This window comes from Zonotrichia albicollis, chromosome 1 (assembly GCF_047830755.1).
Source record: "Zonotrichia albicollis isolate bZonAlb1 chromosome 1, bZonAlb1.hap1, whole genome shotgun sequence".
NCBI classification, from domain to species: Eukaryota; Metazoa; Chordata; class Aves; order Passeriformes; family Passerellidae; genus Zonotrichia; species Zonotrichia albicollis.
In genome coordinates this window covers 139985347-140009618 of record NC_133819.1, presented here as the reverse complement: position 1 = coordinate 140009618, position 24272 = coordinate 139985347, and the positions used below count along the sequence as shown (strand labels likewise).

The 24272-nt window shown below is 33.9% G+C and overlaps 1 protein-coding gene across 7 annotated transcripts in view; it reads right to left on the bottom strand.

Annotated features, from left to right (window-relative positions):
* The window catches only part of CSMD3 (CUB and Sushi multiple domains 3), a 580686-nt gene that overhangs the window by 473101 nt on the left and 83313 nt on the right, over positions 1-24272 (bottom strand). For all 7 annotated transcript variants that reach the window (XM_074556146.1, XM_014263981.3, XM_074556154.1 and 4 more), the window contains exon 3: positions 2701-2813. In XM_074556146.1, coding sequence (XP_074412247.1) covers positions 2701-2813 — 113 coding nt within the window. The remainder of the gene's footprint in view (positions 1-2700; positions 2814-24272) is intronic.

Here is a 24272-nt window from a genome sequence, read left to right as displayed (position 1 = left end):
ATGAGTATGTTCCTATATGCTGTGATCAAGAAAGTCCACCCTAGATTCATATTTCCCACAGATTCTATCAGGTACTCTGGAGTTTCTTTCTTGTCAACTTTCAGCTCAACTGTAAATTTGTCAAGAGGATGAGAAGTCACTAAAGTAGATATTTGGAGGCCTTTTTTATTTTATTTTATTTTTTCTTAATAGTGAACAGTAATAGATTCCATATAACTATATACCTATGAAGAATATTTCAAACCATCTCAAAAGAAAATGTTTTAAATTATCTGTGATTATGAAAGGTATGTTCCTTCTTTCTCAAATTACAACTGGATCTAATCCCTTCAGATATATGTCTCTCTACTTCTCACCCTATCCTCTCAAGCCACCTCTATAATTTTGCTTTATTGCAATGACAGGTTGTTAATCATGTCTGTCTTAAATTTCAAATTACATATCCATAACGAAGCTTTAAATTATGAGGCCTGATATTTAAGGGTACTAAGTATGTAGATGTTTCATCAAGAAGCTAAAAAGGAGCTACTGGGCAATCAAAATTTTTGAAAACTGGATACTAGGCAGAACTGGATCTTAAAATGTTGATTGCAGGGTTATACATGTTCACAAAGAGTACAAGAACAGAAATGGAAATTTCCCTGATGTGATTATCATTTAAATACATCTATTCTCTCACATCAAGGAAAGAGGCATTACATGAATGTAATGTAATGTAATGAGTTTTCACTTCTTTGCTATCTGGATATGAAGAGAATAGCTTCACATGAAGTCAGAAAAAAGCATAGTGAAAGAAAAATTGTCTGACTGAATGAAGTCAGCTCGATTCAGGTCTTAAAACTGTAGATCTGGCTGTGGAAAGGGAGATTCCATTGAACTAAAACTCTGGGATCCAGCCTAACTTTTTTGAAAATTCCTAATTTCACAAAATAAAACATCAATTTCAAAAAGAAATTAGTATCAAGTTCAAGATAACAAATTTATGCTTTGTTCTAAAATGCTGATTTCTGTGGTTGAAGGTAAGATTTCCCCAGATTATATATTGACCCAGGAGCTTGAGTTCTATTAATCAGTATGTTATTTTCACCTAGAAAGGAGCTATGTGAGGGGTCAGTCATAAGTGCAAGCTGAAGCCTTTGACTGATCTTCCATTTTAATCTTAATTATTCTCTATCATAACTGAGATGCATAGTATGCTATATGTTAGCCTTAGCAGTGCAAAATCTTTCAGTAAATTGTTTATAGGGACAGATGATATCATATATAATGAATTCAATTCATGCATGAGAAGCATATATTTTGCATAATTAAAAATCCATAGGAATTTCATAGTGCATTTTAATAAAACAGTTTTAATTATCTGCTGCTGAACAGTTACCAAATGCTTGAAAAATAACAGACTGCAGAGTAACTGTAATCTAGACAGATCCACTTACATATAGCCTGAATTTCTCTTTTATGTGCAACCCACCTCCCCAAAAAAGATAGTGTACAATAATTTAATCTATTTTCTGTAATAAATCAAGGAACAAGAAGGGCCTAAAAAGTATTTTATGTTTTTCATTTCATATCTTGGTATACAGGAGAGAATTACTACATGTAGTAGAATTCTAATGCATCATACCTAAAGGTAAATGATTTCAATGGCTGAAGACATTTTCCTACAGAGTGATTCTGGGCTGTATTTCTACAGCAGCTCTTCACTGCATTACCAAATTTTGGAAAGTTTCCTGGCTATCAAAGTGTTACTCTGCTAGTTACTTTCTCAGGGATTAGTTTCTGTTGCAGATGGGACCACGTAGGGTATAGCAATGGCCTCAGAACTTCTCCAGGCTTTTACTAGAACTCCAGCTTTGCTGACAGAGATGCTTAATGGAAATAGAAAAATCAAGTGTCTTAACACCAAGTGTCCTTAAAAAAAGGGTGGGGAATCCAAAAATTAAAAAAAACCAAAACACCAAACACTATAGCAAAGAAAAAAACAACAGCTTCTGCTTATATCCTATAAAAACTTGTTAGAGTTCATAGTCCCTGGTACCAAGAAAAGGGTTTAAAAAATAAATGCCTGATATAAACCAACTCTTAAAATACTACCATAGTGAATTGATCATAAACAAGATCCTTCCTGGGACATATATATTAAATACTATGAACTTCTAGACTTCAGGAATACATGTTCCAGCTCATTAACTTCAGTGTCTGTGTGAAAACTACAGACAATTGTGTAAACAGCAGTAGAGAAATATATTTATGTCAATTCAGAGAACTGAGTCAGCAGTTCTCCTGTGCAAACATATGAGAAGGCTTCCATCCATAAAATTTGCAGATGCCACTATCCAGTGAAATTCAAGACTAACTAGTAATGTCCTGACATTAATTTGAATATGCATGCGTCAGAAGGATCAGAATGATAACAATTGTTCTGTAACAATTAAGTTTCTCAGAATTAAAAGAACTTACCACTATTACAGATAAAAAAATATTTGTGTCTGGATGGTACTATAGATTATAGAGTTTAAAATATTTTGGTTTGAGACATGACTATGCATCTGTGAATGATTCCATGAGAAGCAAATATAATAACTTGGATAAGGTTATATATGTATATTTCTGTATATTTCTGTGGGAAGTTTAGGGTTTTTTTCATGTATAAAGATCAGAGGAAGAAAAAACCAGATTATTTTGTTAAGAATGTCTTACCTTCATAGTAAACTTTAAACCCATGAGCACTAACTGCAAAGTCACTTGTCAAGCGCAGTGAAAATACAGATTTTGTACTTGTCACAGGTGGAGGAAGATGAAATCCTGTTAACCTAAGGAAAAAAAAAGCACAATTCATGGTTAATTGTTTGGAAAATAAAACTGTGTGTGACAGATGGCTGTTCTCAATAATATTTAATCATGGAAAGGACAACTGTCTTAAAAGGATGTAGTTTGTATTACATGCAAAACTTATTTCATATAGTAAATGAGGAATTATTAGAAAATTTAATTATATTTGATGGACACTATACTTAGAATAGATGATAGTAAGGTGCAGAAACTGGACTTAAAACCAGTTCAGATTATCGGTAGCTGGAAAAATAGAAGTCACCAAACCAAAGAAATCACAGTACATGAGACAATTTAGGGTTTATGTTCAAAAATGTATTGTGCTAAATATCTTACATAGGTTTCTGCTAAAATTTGTAGTAGCTGAATTTTTCCACAGTAATATGATGAAAGAAAGGGACCATGATTCACTTTAATGAGGGAATTCAGTATTTAAACAGTGCACTTTGGCATCAGAGAAGACATTTTTAATTTCAACTAGAAGAGCAGCGTTATTGTGAAATAATAAATCCATACAAAAAGCTCTCTTGAAAGGAATTACAGGGTCATTAAGATTTGTGATTTTGTCACTTGTAATTTTGGTTTTGTTTTGTTGTATTAAAACCACTGTGTTTGAGACACAAATGAAAGAATTTTTTTTTGTGTACTCAGCTCTGCTGCTACTCACTTCTACATATTTATTTGATGTACATATGACAACTCTTATCTTCCTTAGTTTTAGGAGAATAACCTTATCTGGATTCATATCAGACCAATATAGCCCATAACATTTAACTGTCAAAAATGTGTAAAGAACAAATTGAAAAATTTAGCTGTGTACACCTAGACCAGTGAAATCAACACATACCTTTGGAACCCACTCAGCCATGTGTGGTAATTGTGTAGTAGATGGGCTGATATATTTTATTAATGACTGTGATTAAAATTATTTCCATGTGTTTGAGATAAGCCGTTATTTTACATTTTACTTTGAATTAAGAACAACAGAAAAATGGCAGTCAAAAGGAACCTGTAGAGGCCACATAGTCCAACCTACTGTTCAGTGTGTGTTAAAAGGCAGAGTTAATCTGGGTGGCTCAAGATTTACACTTTCCTTTTTCATTGTTAGAACAAATTCATGGTGATGTTATGTTTACTTGGGTTTTTTTTGTGTTTGGTTTAGTTTTTTGTTTTGGTTTGATTTTTTCAATACAGCTATATAGCTACGTAGGCTGGTCTTTAGCACGCTTTAAGAAATTTGCAAGCTCTGATAATGTTGCTGGAAGAGATGATGTATTTTTTATTTTGCTTGATGTAGGAACAAACACCAATGGCGTTTACTGATGATTCAATACATTTACTGCTGCTTATTCTAAAATTCAGTCTCAGTCCTCTAAAATCACAAATTAGCTGATAAGTTATGTCCTACCATTATCAGCATTTCTAATCTCATTGAAGGAAGGATGTAGAGTGATGAGAAACCCAGAATCCAAAAGGTCAGGAAATAATTTGCTAAAAATTGGTGTAATTGCAATATTAGCATTTATTTAATGTTTTGCTTATTTTTAGCTTTAAGATACCTTTAGATGAGTTCAATATAGTGTAGCAGTAACCCACCATGAGGCTTATTTGTGGGGATCATAAAAAGTTTTAGATTTTTCTTTGATCTCTATGTACTTGGTGTCCTTAACTGATACTGCAAATTGATAGGTATTATATTGATGTTTTTTTCTTAAACAATCTTTGGAAAACAAAACAAAATTCAAAAAAAACAAAACAAAACAAAACAAAACCTCCTCAATACAGTAGCAAATTTTTGCCATGTTTCAGTCATGACAGATATGAAAGCCAAATGATAATAGTACTCCCATCATATAACCAGGAAAATGAAAAACATGAACAAAAGAAGGAAAGGTCCCTAACAACATATATATTCACATATTTATATATAGTACATCCTTAGAGGGTGTATTTAGAAAGCTTTTCTTTGTTTTGTCACTGGTATCTTTATGAATCATGTCATTAAAACAAGACTAAAGAACTTATGTTAATATGAAAAGATGGATAATTATGTACAGAATATTTATGATTGAGGAAATGCATTTTCATTTCATTAGGAAAGTATACTTTTGTTCTATTAATAGGAAAAGGAAATAAAATGCTTACATCTCCCAAACAGGCATATGCATTATTTTTTAATAAATCAGTATCAGTGCATTTTTTCTAATAGACTGGTCATCAACAAATAAATAATTTATTGGCTAGCATCAATTCTTTAAAATAAGCTGGCCTAATGTAAAAGCAAACCAATAATTAGAATAAAACTCACAGTAAGTCTAGCTGGCATCCATTTATGTACTCAATGATTTAAAAGAATTCTGAGTATAAACATATACCCAGCAGAAAAGAAATACAGGTGTCCCAAAGCATTGAATTTTATGAGTGGTACATAGGCACAGCTTAGATGGATAGTGGATTTTTAAAATGAACACATATGTTACTACCATAGTAAACATTACAACTCCTGATGCAAAACAGATCATTATAGGAGCTGTTGGTTACCATTTAGCTTTCAGCAGTGGGCCTTTTATAACCATCATTTTGTTGCATTTAGTCAAAAAGGATAAGCTTCTTTCTTTAATTTGGTTGCTACACTTGAATTGATATGAAGAAATTCAAAGGTGATATTTTTGGTTTAGTGGATGCAAAATTAATCAAAAATTTTAGTAAATAAAAACTCAACATGCAAATATCACTCAGTAATATACTACAGATTTTTAGAAAGAACTGTAATGTAATTCATATTGAAATAACCTAATACCTGAGTATTATTCATTAGGTATAAAAGGATATTGACCTCAGAGCTTAAGTCTTATTTATATGTTAAACTCTACAACTCTGTCATAAGTGTTAGCTAGAACAGTTGTCATTGCCTTTTAAAATTAAACATAGCAAGAACATCATAACTGCAGGAGAGAGAGGGCAGGTAAGCAGCAAAATACCTGTAAGACAATGTATCTGCATGGATCTGATTGCCACTTATTCAGATCACTCTCAATGTACAACTAAATGTTAGACAGCTAAATGTCTAACTCAGTACTCTGGTAAAAATGAAACTTTAGGTGGAAAAATTATGTAAAATAAGCAGTCATCTCGTTAAGCAGATATCATATGCATATTAAACACATTTAAAATTTAAATTTCCTCAAGCAGCTGAAGTTTTTTTTATCTACAACAATTTTCCCTCTTACATTGCATTTGCATATCTTATTCCATGTGTACCAACTTTTTTCAAATTTAAAATACCTACTGGAGTTATTCAGGTGACTCTATTGCTGTGTTAGATACTGTGAGATATTTGAAACATCACCACAGAGTTGGTAGGTATGACATTGTATCTCGGTGAGATGCATGTGCTTCTGGAGAGATGAAGGCCAAGCAGGACATGCCTACATCTTTTGGTAGGCTCTTAAATTTTTCCTTTATAGTCTACCACTTTGGAGGGGAAAAAATATATGGCAGATGCACTTTCTACTTTTTTTTTTTTTTTTTTTTTTTTTTTGGTGGGATTATCTGTTCCTTTTCTTCTTTCCCTTTTTCATTTTGGAAGTGTTCTCTGAACTCATTAAGAGATCCCATTAGTACCTGGTACCAGGTAGACATGGGAAACCATGAGAAACCATGGGAACTAAAAGACAAAGTCTACAAAGGTTTAAGAAAATCTATTTTCTCCTGTTTCAACTCTTAAAAACCCAAATTTTATAGTGTGACATTCTACTTGAGTATTTGACTTTGATGATGCAGTTTAGCTACAGAATGTTATCAAGCACAGAACAGTGATACAAATTTGTAAATGAATGCACTGCATGAATGAATATATTTGTTTTTTTCTTCCTGATGTGTCTAACAAGCTTGCCAGGCACCTAACACCCACAGGAAATGGACACATTATGTATGTAGTGCAAGCCTACAGATGTTTCTGGGAGCACAGGAAAGGGTTAAGAAGTATTTCTATTGATTCAACTTTTTTATGTCAAAAAGACCAGATGCTCATCCTGAAATATTTATTGTATATAGAAATTCTAAAGCTCCAGTAGTAAATATGGTAAAATTATAGACATCATTTGGAGACACAATATGTATTCAGAATTTATACATTACTTGCATGCAAAACTACAATGCTATATAGTTTCAGTAACATGAATCTGGCAATGTATTTGCACTCATCTCAGAGTATAAGAATGGAGAACAGAAACACCCATTTCCTTGGAACCAGAGAAAAGGACAAATGAGATTAAATTACCCATGTAGACCCAAGACTGAGGAGAAGAGAATCATCACCATCATACTCTGTGACAAAGAAGTAATCTTGTTGGTTTTTTTCCATGACCACCCCATGGTGCCATCTTTATCCTCCCAAGAAAAACCAAAGTGGCTTAGGATCCAAATAGACATAAAAAGCACCATAGATCACCACCAGAAAAAAAAAAAAAAAAAAAAAAAGAGGTAGATTCTAGTAGAATTCTGTACAATTTTAACTGCATATTTTTGAATAATTAGTTTCTTTGAGTATGAGTGTTAGTAATATTGTAGACAGATTAGTAACAATAGCTGTTATATTCACTGCTATATTTTCAATTCTTAAGACTTCTTGGTGAAATAAGACAGATTTTTTTGGGGTCCTCAGTTTTCTCTAAATACTCAGGGTCCAAGTGCATACAATTTCATAATGTACAAATAAAGTGGTTAAGGATGTCTTTTTACAGGTGAGAGACTAGTTTTGAAGGAATCTGTGTCTCATATGTCTTCTGACACCATCCTCATTTATTTTTCAGTAATGGTATGAGTCAAATAGAGTCTCAAACAAAATATTGTCTTATGTACGCAGGAATTTCTATATATTCTTTCAATACCAATTAAAATACAATAAATAAATTCTGGGCAGAAGTGATAATGTTTGTACCTATATGCAAATTTGTAGTAATATTTTTTGGCATTGTAAATGATTAAAAATGACATAATTATTTTCTTTCAAACAGGTCATTTACAGAGTGTTTCCCCGCGTCACTTCCTCTTGTACTATATTCTGTCACATGCTATAGATTCAAAAGAAGAAGGCACGTATATTAAACAGTTGAATCTGTTTTCATTTTGTAAGTATATTTACATTGCTACTCCAAAAGTAATGACAATCTCTCTATTTTAATCTCTCCCATCATCTTTTCTCAATCACATATGACATAATTTTAAAACAACAAATCATCTCAGATTTGGGGTTTCCAAGACTTTAGAGTTCTGACTGGAATTTTCTGCAATTTGATCAATCATTTGTTTTCTGCCTTTACTGTGGTCCTTGTGATAAACCTTAAATCATATATCACTTTATGCTGCATGCTGAACTTTTAACTCATCAGCCCTCAAGGAAGACCAGCTCTCAATTTCAGAATCTAAATAGAGCAATCATTTCATAATTGCAAAGTTGAAATTATGGAAAGAAATCTTGATTAGTCATAGAAAAGTGCTCCTAGATAAATTGTTTACTTGAGACTGCGATGTGACGAATAAGATGACTGTATTTCCTCTTTGCTTGCGTGTCTTAGACATTTGTTGTTTGACATTGATTATGCTTTTAAATAGGTAATTTTTTGCATGTATTTTAACAGCTATTTGTATTGTTTTGCTTTCTTTTTGGGTTCACAAGATTCTAGCTTTTCTACAGTTTAGTAGTTATTTCCAAAGAAAATGCAGTTCCTCAGGAATACTTCTGCTTAGATAGGATAGTATCCAAAGAAATTCACCAAAAAAGTATTAAGTGAATAGCAGTCTCACTTAATCTCAATAAATTTTTGATTAGGTCACAGAAATTTTACAGCAGGAAGGGTTTTAGTCTAATCTGAAAGGTTGACAAGAATTGTTTGTTCCTAATTTATGTAAAATTATGCAGAAACATAAAACGTGTTAACATGCCGAGTTATTGTAATTTTGACTGCAAAATTTAAAAGAATGTCAAAGTTTACACATTCTCACTGTTAGTTTGATCTCCAAATAACTGTTTATTCCTGTAAAAATGAGAAGATAGATTCTGAAAAAGAATATGCATAATAAGCAAAGTCTAAGTATAAAAGGAAGGTAGGTAAAACAAACTGGTGTATATATACCTTCATTGAGGATCTTCCCCACAAGTAAAGAAAAACTTTCTGAAGACAACAGAAATTTTATTCTGTATTTAGCAGTTTATAGGAAACTGAATTATCTAATATTTTCAAAAAACAGATAAAATGTTTCTAATTTGTTTTCTTTTACATGAATGTAACTTTTCCACTGAGAAATTTTGGTCTTAATGATACATATTTAAGTTGATAATCTTCAAAAAATATTATTCTAAAATCCATAGCACATGTACAAATGAAGCTTCATCACCAGTAGATTTTTCCCATTTAAGCTAGTTATAATCCTTTTACCAGCCATTTTATTTGCTGGTATGTCCAGTAACTTGCTATCTGTTATTTAGGCAGACACTACCAGTCAATACTTAGCAAATAAAAACATCTTGAATTTCTTTGGGTACTGTTGGGGCTCCGTTTTGTTGGACCACATACTGATGAATCCATTATTAGCTGCTGGAGTCCTGTCTGTGTGATTTTGTATTCATATAAACTTCTATTAATTTTCTAAGTAGCAGATGATTAGATTTAACATCTGACTAGCCTGATGCTACACTGATTCAATTTGAAATTTAGTGAGATCTTTTGCCTGCCAGATACTTGTTTAACATTTTCCCACTAGCTCTAATTATTATTAAAAAAAAAAAAAAGAAAAAAGAAAGCCCTCAACAGAAGGGTTGCTTATTTGCATTCTCTAAGATAAAAGCATGATATTCTCACTCAATTTGCTGCTGCTGCATTTGCTGTGGCCAGCATCTACTCAACTAAAATAACAACATTCTTCAGTATTTTTTTTCTAGCTGCAAATGTTTATCTAATGTTTACCTTTAAATGTTTACCTTTTTATCTAATACTCATCAAATATTTGATTCTGAGGACCATATCCCCTTATCTCTACATGTCATGGCATTTTCTTATTTTTAATACCAAGATATTAAAGAAAATATATGATTACTTAATAAAGCATAGCTTTTCAATGTTGAAGGTATCAAATTTGACATCCCATATTTTGGTTGTTAATTTTTTTTCGTTGCCCTCTTTCATGGGAATGCAAAATCTAGCATCTCTTTCAGTCTGTTGCGTTATCTATTTTTTTTTTTTTCTGTGTCATTTCCATAATAATCTATCAGACATGTAAGCATCTGTGCTGATTTTGACTGGGGCAGACTTAATTCTCTTCCCACTCATTAATATGGGCTATGTTTTGTATTTGTGCTGAAAACAGTGAGATAATGCAGGGATGGTTCTGTTCCTGCTGGGCAGTGCCTTTGCTGCTCCCTGTGATGCCACTCTGGTTGAGTGGGCTGGGGATGAATGGGAAGCTGGGAGGAGATTCAGCCAGGATTGCTGAGCCCCAGACCTGAGGGATATCCCACACCACAAGGTGTCTTGCTCATCATGTGAAGTTGGGGAAGAAGAAGGAAGGAGAGCTGTTGGGAACGATGGCATTTGTCTTCCCAAGTCACCATCCCTCCTCATGGGACCCTGTTCACCTGGAGGTGGCTGAATGCCTGCCTGCCTGAGGGTGAATTAATTCCTTATTTTGCTTTCCTTGTGTGTGTGGCTTTGGATTTCCCTAATAACCTCTATTTGTCTCAGCCTATGAGTTTTATCACTTTTACTCTTCAATTTCTCTTTCTCTTCCCCCCGGTGGGGGAGTGAGGGAGTGGCTGTGTGGTCCTTAGCTGCCAGCTGGGGTTAAACCACAAGAGCATCTCTGATCTCTTAACAGCAAACTGAGCATCTACCAGTAGAAAGTTTCAAAAGCTCTGAAAACTATTTGAGGAGCAATAGCAGTCATTCGTTAATGGCAGTCAAGAGAAAAGCTAAGAAAAGCAAGGCAATATGCTTTAAAAAACTGAGTTATGTATTTCACTACCAAAAATGATGAAACAAAATATATTCTATATCATTAAATACATTATTTAAGTATCAACAATGTTTTTAAGTACATGAAAGAGTAATGAAATAAATTATTTTTAAAAGTAATGTCACCTACAACTGTTAACTGCAAATATCTTTGCTGTTGAACAAAACCTTTAAAGCGGTTCAGAACATATTTACCTATGCTTCTCCTCCTTCTCAGAAATCCATACTCCATACACAAATGCATACAGATTATTCAGTTTGAAGTACATCTCATGCTATTGGATTTCTATATCAAATTCCACAGCCTAGTGCTCGAGATGCAGCTCTAATGATTTTAGCATTTTTTTACTGTCCCCATATCCACTGTAAAGTATCATGAATGCCACAAAAGAAAGGAGATTTTTTTTCACTCCTATGTTTTTTTCCTTGCACATTACCAAAATTACATTAATCATCCCAAATAAATAAATAGAAAATTTTAATATGGAAAATATGAAAAATATATGTGAAAATTACTTATTTGGATATTAAAAATATTCATTTCACAGCACCAAAAAAGAGGATATCAAAAAAAGTAGAGGAAGGTCTGAGGTCAAAGCAGTATGTTCGTGCTTTATACAGTTAGGTTCTGAAAATCCGCAAGAAAGGAGGTGTGTCAGCCTTCTGGGCAGTCAGATCCAGTCCTTAACTGTCCAAGAGACACATTAAATCAGATTCAAATTATTCTGTGTGGTAATAGCCCTCTCACCTAATCTAAGTAACAGAAACCAAAGTGATCACAAATACCACAGGAGAGAGAGCCTTGAAATTCTAACGTGCTTAGTCTGATGGCACATACCAAAGTCAAAAGGTATTATTCTTCCAGTGATTGAACAGGTACAAAGCATTGGATACCAGGATTCAGGGTTGTTTTAAAAGCCCTAATCTCTGTAGAGAGTTATTTTTCACAGTCCTTATGATAAATAAAGTCATAGGAGCATAGAAACCTTTGGGTTGTAAAGCGCCTTCAAGGGTCATCTAGTCCAAGTCCTTTGTGATAAGCAGGGACATATTCAACTAGGGGATGCTGCTCAGAGCCCCATCCAACCTTACCCTGAATATTTCCAGGGATGGGACATCTACCACTTCTCTGGTCAATCTGGCTCCCTGTTTCACCACCCTCACTGTAAAAAAATTCTTCATTATATCTAGTCTGAATCTAACATCTTTTAGTGTGAAACCATTAACGTTTGTCCTACCACCACTGGCCCTACTGAGAATGTGTTCCTGTCTTTCTTAAAAGCCTCTCTTAAGTACTGAAAGATCACAATAAGATGTCCCTGGAACATCTAACTGAGGGGAGGAGAAAAAAACTCAAATCTTTGTTAGTACTACCACTATTTATTTATGATATAAATTTTACAAGAGTATTTCTACATCAAGTAGACGTACAAAGTTCATCACGTACTGCATTAATCACCAGTTGAGGGAGTAGATTGTCCCCCATTATTCTGCATTGGTGTGGCCTCAGCCTGAGGGAAGCAAAGATGTTGAAGGGCTTGAAGAGAAGCCATGTGGGGAGAAACTGAGGTCACTTGGTCTGTCCAGTCTGGAGGAGACTGAGGCGAGACCTCACTACATTCTACAATTTCGTCATGAGAGAAAGAGGAGGGGCAGACCCTGGTCTCTCTCTGTGGTGACCAGTGACAGGACCCAAGGAAACACAATGATTCTATGATTCTACTTCCACACAAAAGCATCCTACTTTCCTTAGTTTACAGCATATATTTGGGGTGGGTTTTCTGAGTTACTTTTATTTTTTTTTCCTTTTCCAGATAGAAAATAAATGCTTTTCTAGAATTAAAAGAAGTTTTATATTTTTTAAAAAAGAAAATATTTTAATATTAGTACACCACAATATTTCTTAAAGCAAAATAACACTGTTTACATCTTACACATGAATTTAAGTTTCTGAAGATTTGAGAATTATGTATTTAATCTGATGGATAGCATCAACAATATTTCCATGATTATATCTTTCTGATGACTCTTTTAACTGCCACAGTAAAACTAATCTCCCATTAACATTCCCATGCATTGCCCTTTTCTTACATCCATGTTTTATGGACACACCTATGCAACCATGCCTTTTTGAGCTTTGAGCAGAAAAGATCATATCCTAATAGCAAGTTCAAAGAATCACAAGGGTCAAAAAGTCTGCAAATATTAGTAGCTAATCCGAGTGAGGATCAAATAAACTCCAAAAGAATTCTGATTATTTGGATCACACAATCATCCATGATAGTGATCAATCACTCACTTGTTATATACACACACTTATTAATTAAACTGAAAAGTGTCAAACTAAAACTGGTAAGATGAAATTCAATTACCTCGTTGAACTAGTTTTTCAATTAATCCAAGGGTTTAAAAGCATTCAGAAAGGGATTGGACATGTAACTAATAAGTGAATTCAGAGCAATATATCACTGATAGAATTGCTAAAACAATACATGGGATATGAAAATACCATAATTCAAGAAATCAATCAATTTTTAGGCAGTGACTGAAGCTCTGTAATGTATAAATTTCATGTGTACACTGGGTTCTGGCATAAAGATAAGACCTCCTTTTCTTTGTATTGACCCAGGAATTTTTTCATCTTCTTTTCTCTTGCTGTCCTGCTGTTGAGGGGGAGTGATGGAGTGGCTGATGGGCATCTGGCAGCCAGCCAAAGTCAACCCAGCACAACCTCTAATGTTCTTTCTTACACACCAATTCAGAACAAACAACTTTTAAATCTCAGGAGTGTGTTAGAAAAGGATAACACTTATCTACTGAGTAATAGACAATTAAGTTCAATTCCCTTTAGTGTTTATGTTTTTGGATGTGCTTGTGTGCATTCATGTGTACATGTTGAGAAGTTAATAAAGGTGCTGAATTGCATTTGGGAGTATTGCAAGACTGGACTGCAACATCCTGGTAAAATTCAGCTTTTCTTTAAAATTTCTTTCTAAAGAAACAGTTACTTAGCCATTGAATCAGGAAGAAAGTAGGAAATTTAAAGGCTTTCTTAAGAGTATTCCAATTAAAATACTAATAGGAGTAACTCCTACAGTTTTTATATGCCTTTTCAATTGGTTTTAAATAAATAAACAGAATTTAATAGTCTATAAAACAAAGCAAAATTGATTGAGCAGAAGTGGTCGACTAGATTTGAGTTTTACTCTCATTGAAAATAGTAATAAAAATATGCTTTGTTCAACAAGTCATTAACAAATTGACATATGATTTATGAACTAATTTAATTTTCGTCAAATGATAATTTTTTCCCTGTCAAAATGCAAAACTGATCATGCAATCTATTATTTTAAAATAATGATCATAGTTCAAGGCTGAAAACTGTTAATTGAACAGCTGCTTTGAACTAAACAATAAAGTACTCATCAGGTTCTGGTATGATCATTATATTCTGTACAAAACATGTTTCTAAAACCTACCACCATCCATTATCAATGTAAAACTTTTATTATACAACTCCCCACTTTTTTATATATCATAAGAAATGAAACAGATTTTATAAATAATTATCTTTTCTAAAGCACTCAATTTTTTTTTAAGATATAAAACTATCAAGAATAACTTCAAATGATAAGTAAGAAGAACCAGATATTGCAGTACCATACAAATAGTCTTTAAAAATCTGTAGGATGTGGACTTGCTGGCTTCTTGGAGAGAAAAACTGTTAAGAACAAATATCAAGACAATAACTTTTGGAGAATTTGAAAGCATCCTAGGTCCTTAAAGTAACTAGAATTAAAAAAGAAAAGCATTAAGCAAGCAGTACATCTTTTTAACCTTGAGTATCATTGTGACAATATAGTTTACTGTCCTCATCTTAAAACTGGGTGAAGATCTATGATACATTTTAGCAGATCTTGGAGCTTTCAAAGCACAAAAGGAGAGGAGCTTGCCCCATCCAATTTTCCCAGAGTTTTAACACTGAGTTCACACTGGTTCTAGTCATTTGCACCCTTCTCTCTGAATTTATTTAACCACCCTTATGAAGAATTATTGCTTTAAAAATAAACCTGAGTCAATTCAGTTAGCACAGGGAAGCATATCCTCAAAGTGGTATGCCTGAAGAGTGCCAGAGCCAATGGAAGAAAGAGAAGGATCACACAGCCAAAGCCGGAGGAACACAGGAGATGGGTTCCCTTCTGTGAGTGACAACAAGCTCTTAGATGAGTTGGACTATCTTTTGTAACTTTGCCTTAATGTGTGAAAATAGCACAATATGGAAAGGAGAGATGCCATATTTTGCTTCTCACCATTGTAGGTGCCAGGAACTTCCAGAACAGCTTCAGCTTATACTAAATATTCTGTATCACATTGGAATTCATCCATGAGCAAAAGGCTTGTGACATTATCACCACACTCTTTATTTCTGTTCTGGTATAGACATAAATTTGTAGTAGTAGGTCACATAAAAGATGACCAACTATATGCATATATTTCAGAATCCATATCCTTTTTAATATGAAAAATTCAGCTTTTTAAAACAGAGTAATGACAACAAACAGAATAAACCCAACTGATTCATCAGCTAAATTAGCTGCAATACCTAAACAAAACAAGCAAACATGGATTTTGGAGTTTTATCCATGGAAAAAACTCCATGGATTTTATGTCATTCATTTTCTTCCAGAAAACTTTCACTGAGTCAGAAGCAACTTACTTTTCTCACAGGCCCCTGTTCACTTTAAAAGAGAACATATAAGGAGAGTATGCCAGAAAGAGCAAGAGAGGAAAGAGAGGTGCTGGAGTAAAGGTGTCTCTCCTCCAGCACTGGGTATGTCTATCTTTACACTCAGAGGTCTGGAGCATATGGTGTTTCAAGGCAGAGCCTGAATCCACTCCAGTGAGGAAATAAATATGAATAAAGTCTTTCTTTTTGACCACTGCAGTGAGAAATTAAGCTCTTAATTTCTCTGAAATACTCTTGGGATTTGGGTAGTTAAAAAATCAAAAAAACAGACAATCAAATTAAGTACAAATTAGAAGAAAAGAAAACCAGATTATAATGGAAAATGTTTTACATTTACACATTTGAAATTCTGGAAAAGACAGATCTAAGAAAAATGGTTATGGCACTTGAGGTGCTTTTTATCCCATCAAACCAGAAATGTGACCCTGTAATGATTTTTACAAATGCAGTGAAATAAAGGGTTTAAAGTAATGTACCTATTACATAAATACAATTTACATTCTATATAAACATAAATTAAAAAATGCAATTTTCAGTCTCATAGAAGGTAAATTATTAATTCTATATTGGTTACTAAATATGAAATACCATAGAAAAACTTCTAGCAGGAAAATGAAAATAATTTTTTAAGAAAAGGATACTTGAGTTTAAAATAGAAGATAAGCTCCCATTTCCAAGGGAGAAAAATCTAAATTAAAATTTGGACTTGGAGAACATAGGAAATATAACAGAAGTGTGTCAGGTCCCTTATTCTACGCTCCACTCTTCATAATCTTCTAATAACTGACTGAACATAGAAGAAATACTTCCAAAATGAAAAAAAAGAAATACCATAATGATTTCAGAAAAGAGATTTTATAAGATTCTGTTACTTTTGCTGAAATTGGATAAGAAAATGCAACTAGTGTTTGTCTTTGCATTTAGGATTGGATAACAGCTACGGGCACATAAAATGCACATCTGTAAATAGTTATTGGACTGACAGGTCTACAACTAGTATTTGCCCTTTAATAAATGGGTTTAAATAAAAAGAAAGCTATAATAGAAACATGAGTCCACTCAGCTGATCTATTTTGCAGTCACCAAAGGATAGGTTATCTGTGTGATCTTGGTTCCATATCAGAGCCATAACTCTGACTTTGACTGAATCACCATTGACTGACATTAACAGAAGCAGATAGCAGAGTAAACAAGACTTTAAAAAGGAAGCAATTTTTACTGCAAACAGGATATCTCACAAAGAAGAAAATGAGTTGGCTATCTACATTTCATTCCAGAATAAAGAGTTAGAGTTGTTACTTTTTAGTACTGTGACTGATAAAGACAATGAAAAGCCTACATAGAAAGTTTAAAACTTTTCCATTTTCCTTGCATTTTATGGATATTCACTTTATAAAAATGCTAAATATAGCTTCTTCAAACCACTGCTTCACATAATACAAAGTGAGAAATCAGTGTAAAATTATTCTTTAAACAACCCATTTAACAAGACATAAAGTGAATAGGGTTTTTTAGAACATTCAAAGTTGGTCTTGCTTTGAATATTTCTTCAAATTTTACCTTTTAATTCAATATCAAGAATAACTGGGTGCTACTGTAAATACCAATCTAAAAATATACTTTATTTAAGAAAACATTTTTACTAAAAAATCCAACCAAACACAAAGTGCAATAAATTTGTGGTATGAAGTTTATAATTATTTTTTTAAAAAAGTAACTCATGTTTTTGATTTGACTTCTTCATAGCTTACTATCAGCTTACTAGCTGATTTTTTACTATCAGCTAAAAAATTTCTTACAGCTGCATCTCATGAAACAGTGTTAAGAGCCAATTCCATGTATGTCTGGAACACATTAGCATAATAATGAAACCTGGTGTTACAGCATATTGATCAATTACTTAGCACAGTTATATACAATCAAATATTTAGACAAAATCCTACGTTCAAAAATACACTGGAACAAATCCAAACAAGCAAGACCTAATTTCCCTAGAAAACCATCAAGAGAACCTGAGATAGAGGAACATTAAATCTACTTCACCCAAAACACACGGGACGAGGAAAGGTTTAAAACCTCTACATAAAATTGTTGAATCATGTTGAATGCAATTCCAACTTTCAATATATACCCAAAGCTGAAAGCCTACCAGCATATTGCTTATTACAGGTGCTGGTATTAGAGAGACAGAGAGAAAAGTTTTCCAGGTAAAGCCATATGCCTGATGTTCTTTCTAATTAGTGTACATGTAAATACATACAAACAAACATGCATTTGCACAAAACCTCAAAGGATTCTTTTGGCTTTCTTCAAACATTCAGGTTAAAATGAATTATGCTTTTCTTCAAAGATAATAGAAATAGTGTATTCATACAGGAGCCAACTGTTCAGGGTTTAGTTTAGTAACAATATTTGGCTGTTCCAGATATATTTTGATTCAATTCTACACTTTATAAGGTATTTTTATTGATACTGCTAACTGCAACAATACAAGGAGAATTTAACAGCTGGTTTAGGAGTTACCTTTCTGTCATGTAAACAGGTCTAACAGTTGGACAGTCCTGTAATAGAATGATACTTTCCCAAAGACTAGAACTTTCTGGGACAAGTCTATTATTGTGATGATTCTTTTCCTTTCTACAACTGAACATAGATGAAAAATTAATGGCCTCAGAGAGTGCTGGCAGGCTGTGTTATAGTGTATAAATGGCTTCCACAACAAAAATAAGCTTTTCTTCCTAGGTTGTTTCAAATGCCATGAAGCAATTCAGCAACACAAAGAAAAGTGAATAAGTAAAATTTTTGTTTCTCAGAAATGACCATACTCATCTCACTATAAACTGGCAAGTGCACTCTTCATGTCTAGGTCGTTACCAGTTTAAATTAATTACCAGTTTATCCAAAGAAGACAAAGAACAGATCTCAGAGGCTGTAAAAGAGTTTTTTCTTGCATTCTATGAGAAGTAAACAAGCTAGTCCAATATCCATCAGCAAATTCTAAGCAGCCAAACTGGCCATCCAGTTCAGAGAAAGATATCCTATGGAAAGCTGATAATGGGAAAGTCTCTCCTAAGATCAGTTACTAGAAAGTTACCTCCACCTTCAAATATAGCCAAAATTTTAGTTGGTTGCTTAGGTTTCATTTAGTTTGGCTTAGTTTGGTTTTTGGTTTGTTTTTTAAATCCTTACAACTTCACTTTAGATTTCCTTTCTAGCTAACTATTGTTTCCAAACCTGTAAAAACCTTGGCTTCTTTTTAGCAATGTAAGTATAAATTCAGGTGACAAGTGGCACCTTGTCTAGACAAGCAAATTCTTTATCAGTTTTAATTATCTGCCTTTCTCTCTCTGTCACTGTCTAGACTTTTAGCATCAAGAATATAGAACAATTGATAAGTTCTTTCAGCTTTGCATTTATAAGCATAGTGCCAAGCATTTTATTAATTCAATGTATTTTTTCACAAAGCAAACTTTTCAGATTTGGAAAACTTCCTCTTTTTAAATTACTTGTCTACTCAGAATCCATCTCAGAACTAAATATCTGTTTACCAATATATTTAATTCTGTTACATTTCTTTCAATTATCTGTTTCTCTTATCTACAATTTTTTTCTGTATTTCTTGTTGTGTCCCTACCAATTTTCAGTTCAAGATTGCGCACATCTTCTGTTCACTCAGTATTTATTTATTTTGCAGAATTTATTTTGGTTGTTTGTGCTGGGAAAATCGTCCTAGTAAGAATCTTTTAGGTTACTATCTCATAGTTTTCCACTTTGGTTGCTGGTTCTTTCTTTCCTTTTTTTATGGCCTTCCTTGTCTCCTTCAATTCCTTTGGTATTTGTTCTTGTTGCTTTCTGTATCCTTATCTACTCATTGGTCTTTGTCTAGGATTTATACCTTTTTTATTTTCTCTTTCTTTGTGAGAGTATAATCCTGTTGGTTTTGTTCACTAGTCCCTAAATTCTTAAATGAAATTCCTTTCTTTCTTCTCTTTCTAGGCAAATAATGGAGAAACCTAAAAAACCATGGAGCAGATGAAATAAAAATCACTATGATAAGAGACTTGAAGTTGTTTCCAAAGTGCAGAATCCCTAATTTGATCCTAATCAGCTGACAGTATCTGCTCTGGTTGAAAATTTGGACAGGAAGTGAAACATGATGAAAGAAGAAAAATGTGAATTCTTAGGGCATAATAAACAGCCTGAGCTGTAAAAAATCAGAGCTATGGTTGGTAATGGAAACTTTGTGAGGTACAGTACAATATTGGAAACTTTTTGAGGTACAGTGATTCATTGTCTCCCTATCAACAAGTCCTGGTCTTCATCAATATCCAAAAAGGTGTAAACAGGAAATGGAAAAAGAAACCTCTGTAAGTTTCAATTGTCAATGTTAGTGGTGAATGAAGACTGCAAATACTCCACCCTGACATGTCTTAAAGCCCTAATAACAAAAGAGTCAGAGAGAGCTTGTCTCTGACAGACTTCATCTAGAACCTCACAGAGCTGACAGTTTTTCTTTATTTTATCAGTAGTCTGCTAACTTGAGCAGCTGTTAAACAAGTAGATGTAATGTACAGAATTAACTTGGAGTTAGATACTCCATCTGTTATTTAACATGGCAGTAATCTAAGTGAATTGATAAAATACTCTGAAAGAGTCTTTATATGGTTAAAGAAGGAATTGTTCATATGAGAAACAACTTAATAAGACAAAAAAGGATACACATGCAAGAAGTAAAATGAATCTACATACAACAAAATTTGCATTCAGGAAGGAGAATCAACACACCCTCACAGTATTTTGCCCAGACAAGACATTGGCTCTAGCTCTGGGCACCCTGCACTACATCTTTAATACTGTAGATCACCTAAAGGGAGAGGAAGTGGGAAAAGACAGAGCAAATAAAACAAATCTTCAAGTCAGGAAATTCTAGAAGTGGAAACCCTGATATAGCAGAAACGGAGGAAGAAGGAGGCAAAAGCAAGGCAAAAATGTGGACCTTTTTTTGACTTCTGGTTTTTATGAGAATCAGTATGAGAAAGAGTGGAACACTTGCTCTAATAATAACATAGAGTGAATATATAAAAATGCATAATAGCCTGATCCTTTCCAAAAAAATAAGGTAAGGAGTTTGGCTGGGAGATAGTAAAGGATCCAAGACACTTATAAATGATCATAAAGAAATATGGATGAATTTCTAATGACCAGGAGAAGCAAAGGGTCAGGGTCAGAATAAAACACTTACTGGAGCTACCAGGGTGGTATTAGTTGACAGAACAATGTTAACAGAATAATCTAATAGCTGCCGATTTGACACAGACTGATATCTACTGAAAGGAGAAACATATATGTGCCAGAATAAGAAATGAAAAAGCAAGCAGAATTATTAAATGAGGACACTGGAAGCTTCTGCTAGCGACAACACTTATTCTTTTACTAGTCTTTTTTCATCAAAGTCTTGTAAAATAAATTTGACAATTTAGCAAATGAAAGATGTAAATTATAATTATTTCACTTTAAAAATAGAAAGTTTTAAAGGCAAAATCTAGTCTTCCAAAATATATTTTTTGCCTTTTAAAATTGGGCATTGTTAGCATTTAACTTAGCGCTGTTTATTTTTTAAGTGAGAACACGAAATTAGGAAAGTATTCTTGATTTCGTTTTGGATTTTGTTGGTGATTTTGTTTTGACTTGGTTTTATTTATCCAATGCCCTGAATGGTTTTCAATTAAAATTTAGATATAGAGAAAAGGATAGATAATTCTATGATTTCAAAGCTCTAAAATAAAAATAAAAATAATAATAATAAAAAAGTAAATTATTCAGAGAAAATTTACCATAGATGTGTGATTGGTTTTCAGCTAAAACACAGTGTTAGCTCATGTTGTCAGTAATACCTGGCACATTTATCATGGAGAAACGGATATCTGAGAAGGTTTCCAGGCCAGGAGCAGGCACTGATGGGGTGCTCAGATCACCCATATGGGTGTTCTCTCACCAGGTGGGGAAAGCACTCCTGCTCTTTGTGTGGTCCCTGAGACCACTGAGACAGGTCTAACTCCTGCACGGTCAGACAAGACAGTTTGGCTGCTTCTTCTGGCATGTTTGATGGTTTTCCATCCCCTTCTTAGTTACCACAGCCTTGCCCCAGAGTCGAGTAAACAGACAGTTCATGCTACTTACAATTGTAGCAGTATTTAATATGTATGAATATTAAGGATAAATTGTAATTTTACATATTTTACACTCTTTTTTTTTCTCTACTTTTACCAAAGTTGGACCAAAGAAATTAATTTTAACTTTACAGTCAGTATGATTCTGTTGATTAAGTACCAAATTCAAACCTTTGGAAGTACCTGAGTGAGGAGCCAATATCAAATTATATTTAACACTAGGAGCATGCTGAAATTTTAAAGACCTACTTATTAATCTACTGAAAATGCTGTTTTCTCTGAAAGGGGAGTAAATGTTAAAAATGTAGGCATAATCAGGGAGTCAGATGTTTTAGGAGAGCAATTCACCAACAGAGGAAAGGTAGCAGATGTCTCCAGTAATTTCAGTTAATTTCTCCTATTCATCTCAGCAGGACTGATCAGGTAACCTGTACATTTAATTCGTGGTGGCCTCAGCAGGGAGTGTAGATGAAAGGATGATTTATCTTGCTTAAATACAAGAGATTAAAAACTATGAGTACAAACTCCCCTTTTAAACACTATGTTTAAAGCTTCCTTCCATTAAAGTTCCTAAGAGAAAATTAACCACGAGTCACAAGAGAAAAGATTTTAATATAATTAAATCTTTGGACACAGTGATGCTATCAACATTTAAAAATATCTCTGTAGATACATGTTGATCTTGCAGGCTCTCAATACAAGGAAAAAAAGAAAAAAATATATATATATATTCAGGGATCAAAAATTTCATTTTTTGGTAGTTTCTCACAACTCCACTTATATTTAAAAAAAAATTAATAGTTTTTTTCACTTTTGCAAATGAATCACAAATGATTATGCCATTTTTCAAACAGCAGAGCTTTCTAAACTCCTGTACCATGTCTGTACTTATGAGGACACACATGATGAAATTTTATGATGATTTTTACTGCAAAATTATTGTAGGCTAATAATTTTCTAAATAATTTTTTTTTTTACTTTGTAAAATATATCGTTTCAGCTACTAAAAAATAGCTTTCTGAGCATAAACATATGAAAGGTTATTTTAGTCAACATACAGAGACAGGAATATACTGGATTAAATGCTTCAATTTAGCCAAGTACAATTGCAGAAGGGATGCATTTTATTTCTCTGTCTGAAATAGATCTGAACTTATTTCATTGATTTCAATGCAATGTTAACTTTGTCATAAACATTTAACAGGCAAAAAAGTTTACTGCTTAAATTAATTAACTGGTTAAGTACTAGTAAATTTGGAAATATATTTCCTTGGAACTGCAAACTGAATTTGGGTATATAGTCACATTATTATTCAAATATTTAAAGCTATTTTTAATACTACATTGCAAACTAATTATAGAAAAAAAGTTTTAGACAACTGCTGAGTACGACGCCTGTTTTCAAATTGGTATTTAATTCTAAGCACCTAACTCCTTGATTAAAGAAAAAAGAGAAAAATACCAATATGCTTTTTGATATTTACTGGCAATATGTTGTCTTACACTCAGCAATTTCTTTTAAAGAAAGAAGAAAACAAGATATTATCCAAGTTGCAAAGTAAAATAATTGCAAGGAATAATCAGGGTTTATATTGCCATTAAGTCATCCACCTACATATGCACCACACCACTGCCACTGAGGGTGTGCTTTAAAACTAATAATGGTTTCCATGTGACTCTTCAAGGACTGACAAGAGAAGTACACAATGAAGAATTCGTATAGTTAGGCCCATATCTTTTGCTGTATAGGCAAATATTAAATAATTTTCTCAAGGATTCTTTTTTGCAGAGTCAGGACTCTGAGAAAACCAATAACCCTTCCTGGCCCTAGCAGGCCTCAGATGGTGGCACTGCCACCCACCTCTGTCCATGGTCCCTGGGCCTGTGTTTCAGCCCACCCTGAGGCATCCTGCTGCAGCTCAGTCCCCATGCCTGCTCCTGCCTGAGCCTCTGTGGTGATCCCTGTGTCCTGCTGCTCCCAGCTGCTGTGCCTGGAGGGGCCCTGGGCCTGTGATTCAACCCACTCTGAAGTATCCTGCTGCAGCTCTGTCCCCATCCCCGCCTCCTGCCTGAGCCTCTGTGGTGATCCCTGTGTCCGGCTGCTCCCAGCTGCTGTGCCTGGAGGGGCCCTGGGCCAGGCTCAGGCTGTGCTGGGCTGTGCTGGAGCCTCTCAGTCCCAGCTCTGCTCTCCTTGCTCAGCGCCTGCCAGGCTGGGCCTGAGCTGCATCTCCTTGGCTCCTGCCTTGTGCCTCCGTGCAGATCTTTTCCCACTGCTCCCTAGGATAACACTAGTACAATGAATTATTTACAAGTTGCACTAAAGGCTATTTTCATAACATGCAAAAGGTTTCATCAGATGACTCCTACTGGCTTTGCAAAGCAGTTGATTTATGTGATGTTTTATTGGTTCAAGCATACCTTCAGCTAACTTCATTAAAGCATGGGATTTCTTATCACTAGTGCAAACAAAACCCTTTTTTCTCAAGCTGGGCACTCAGAAAATTGAAAACA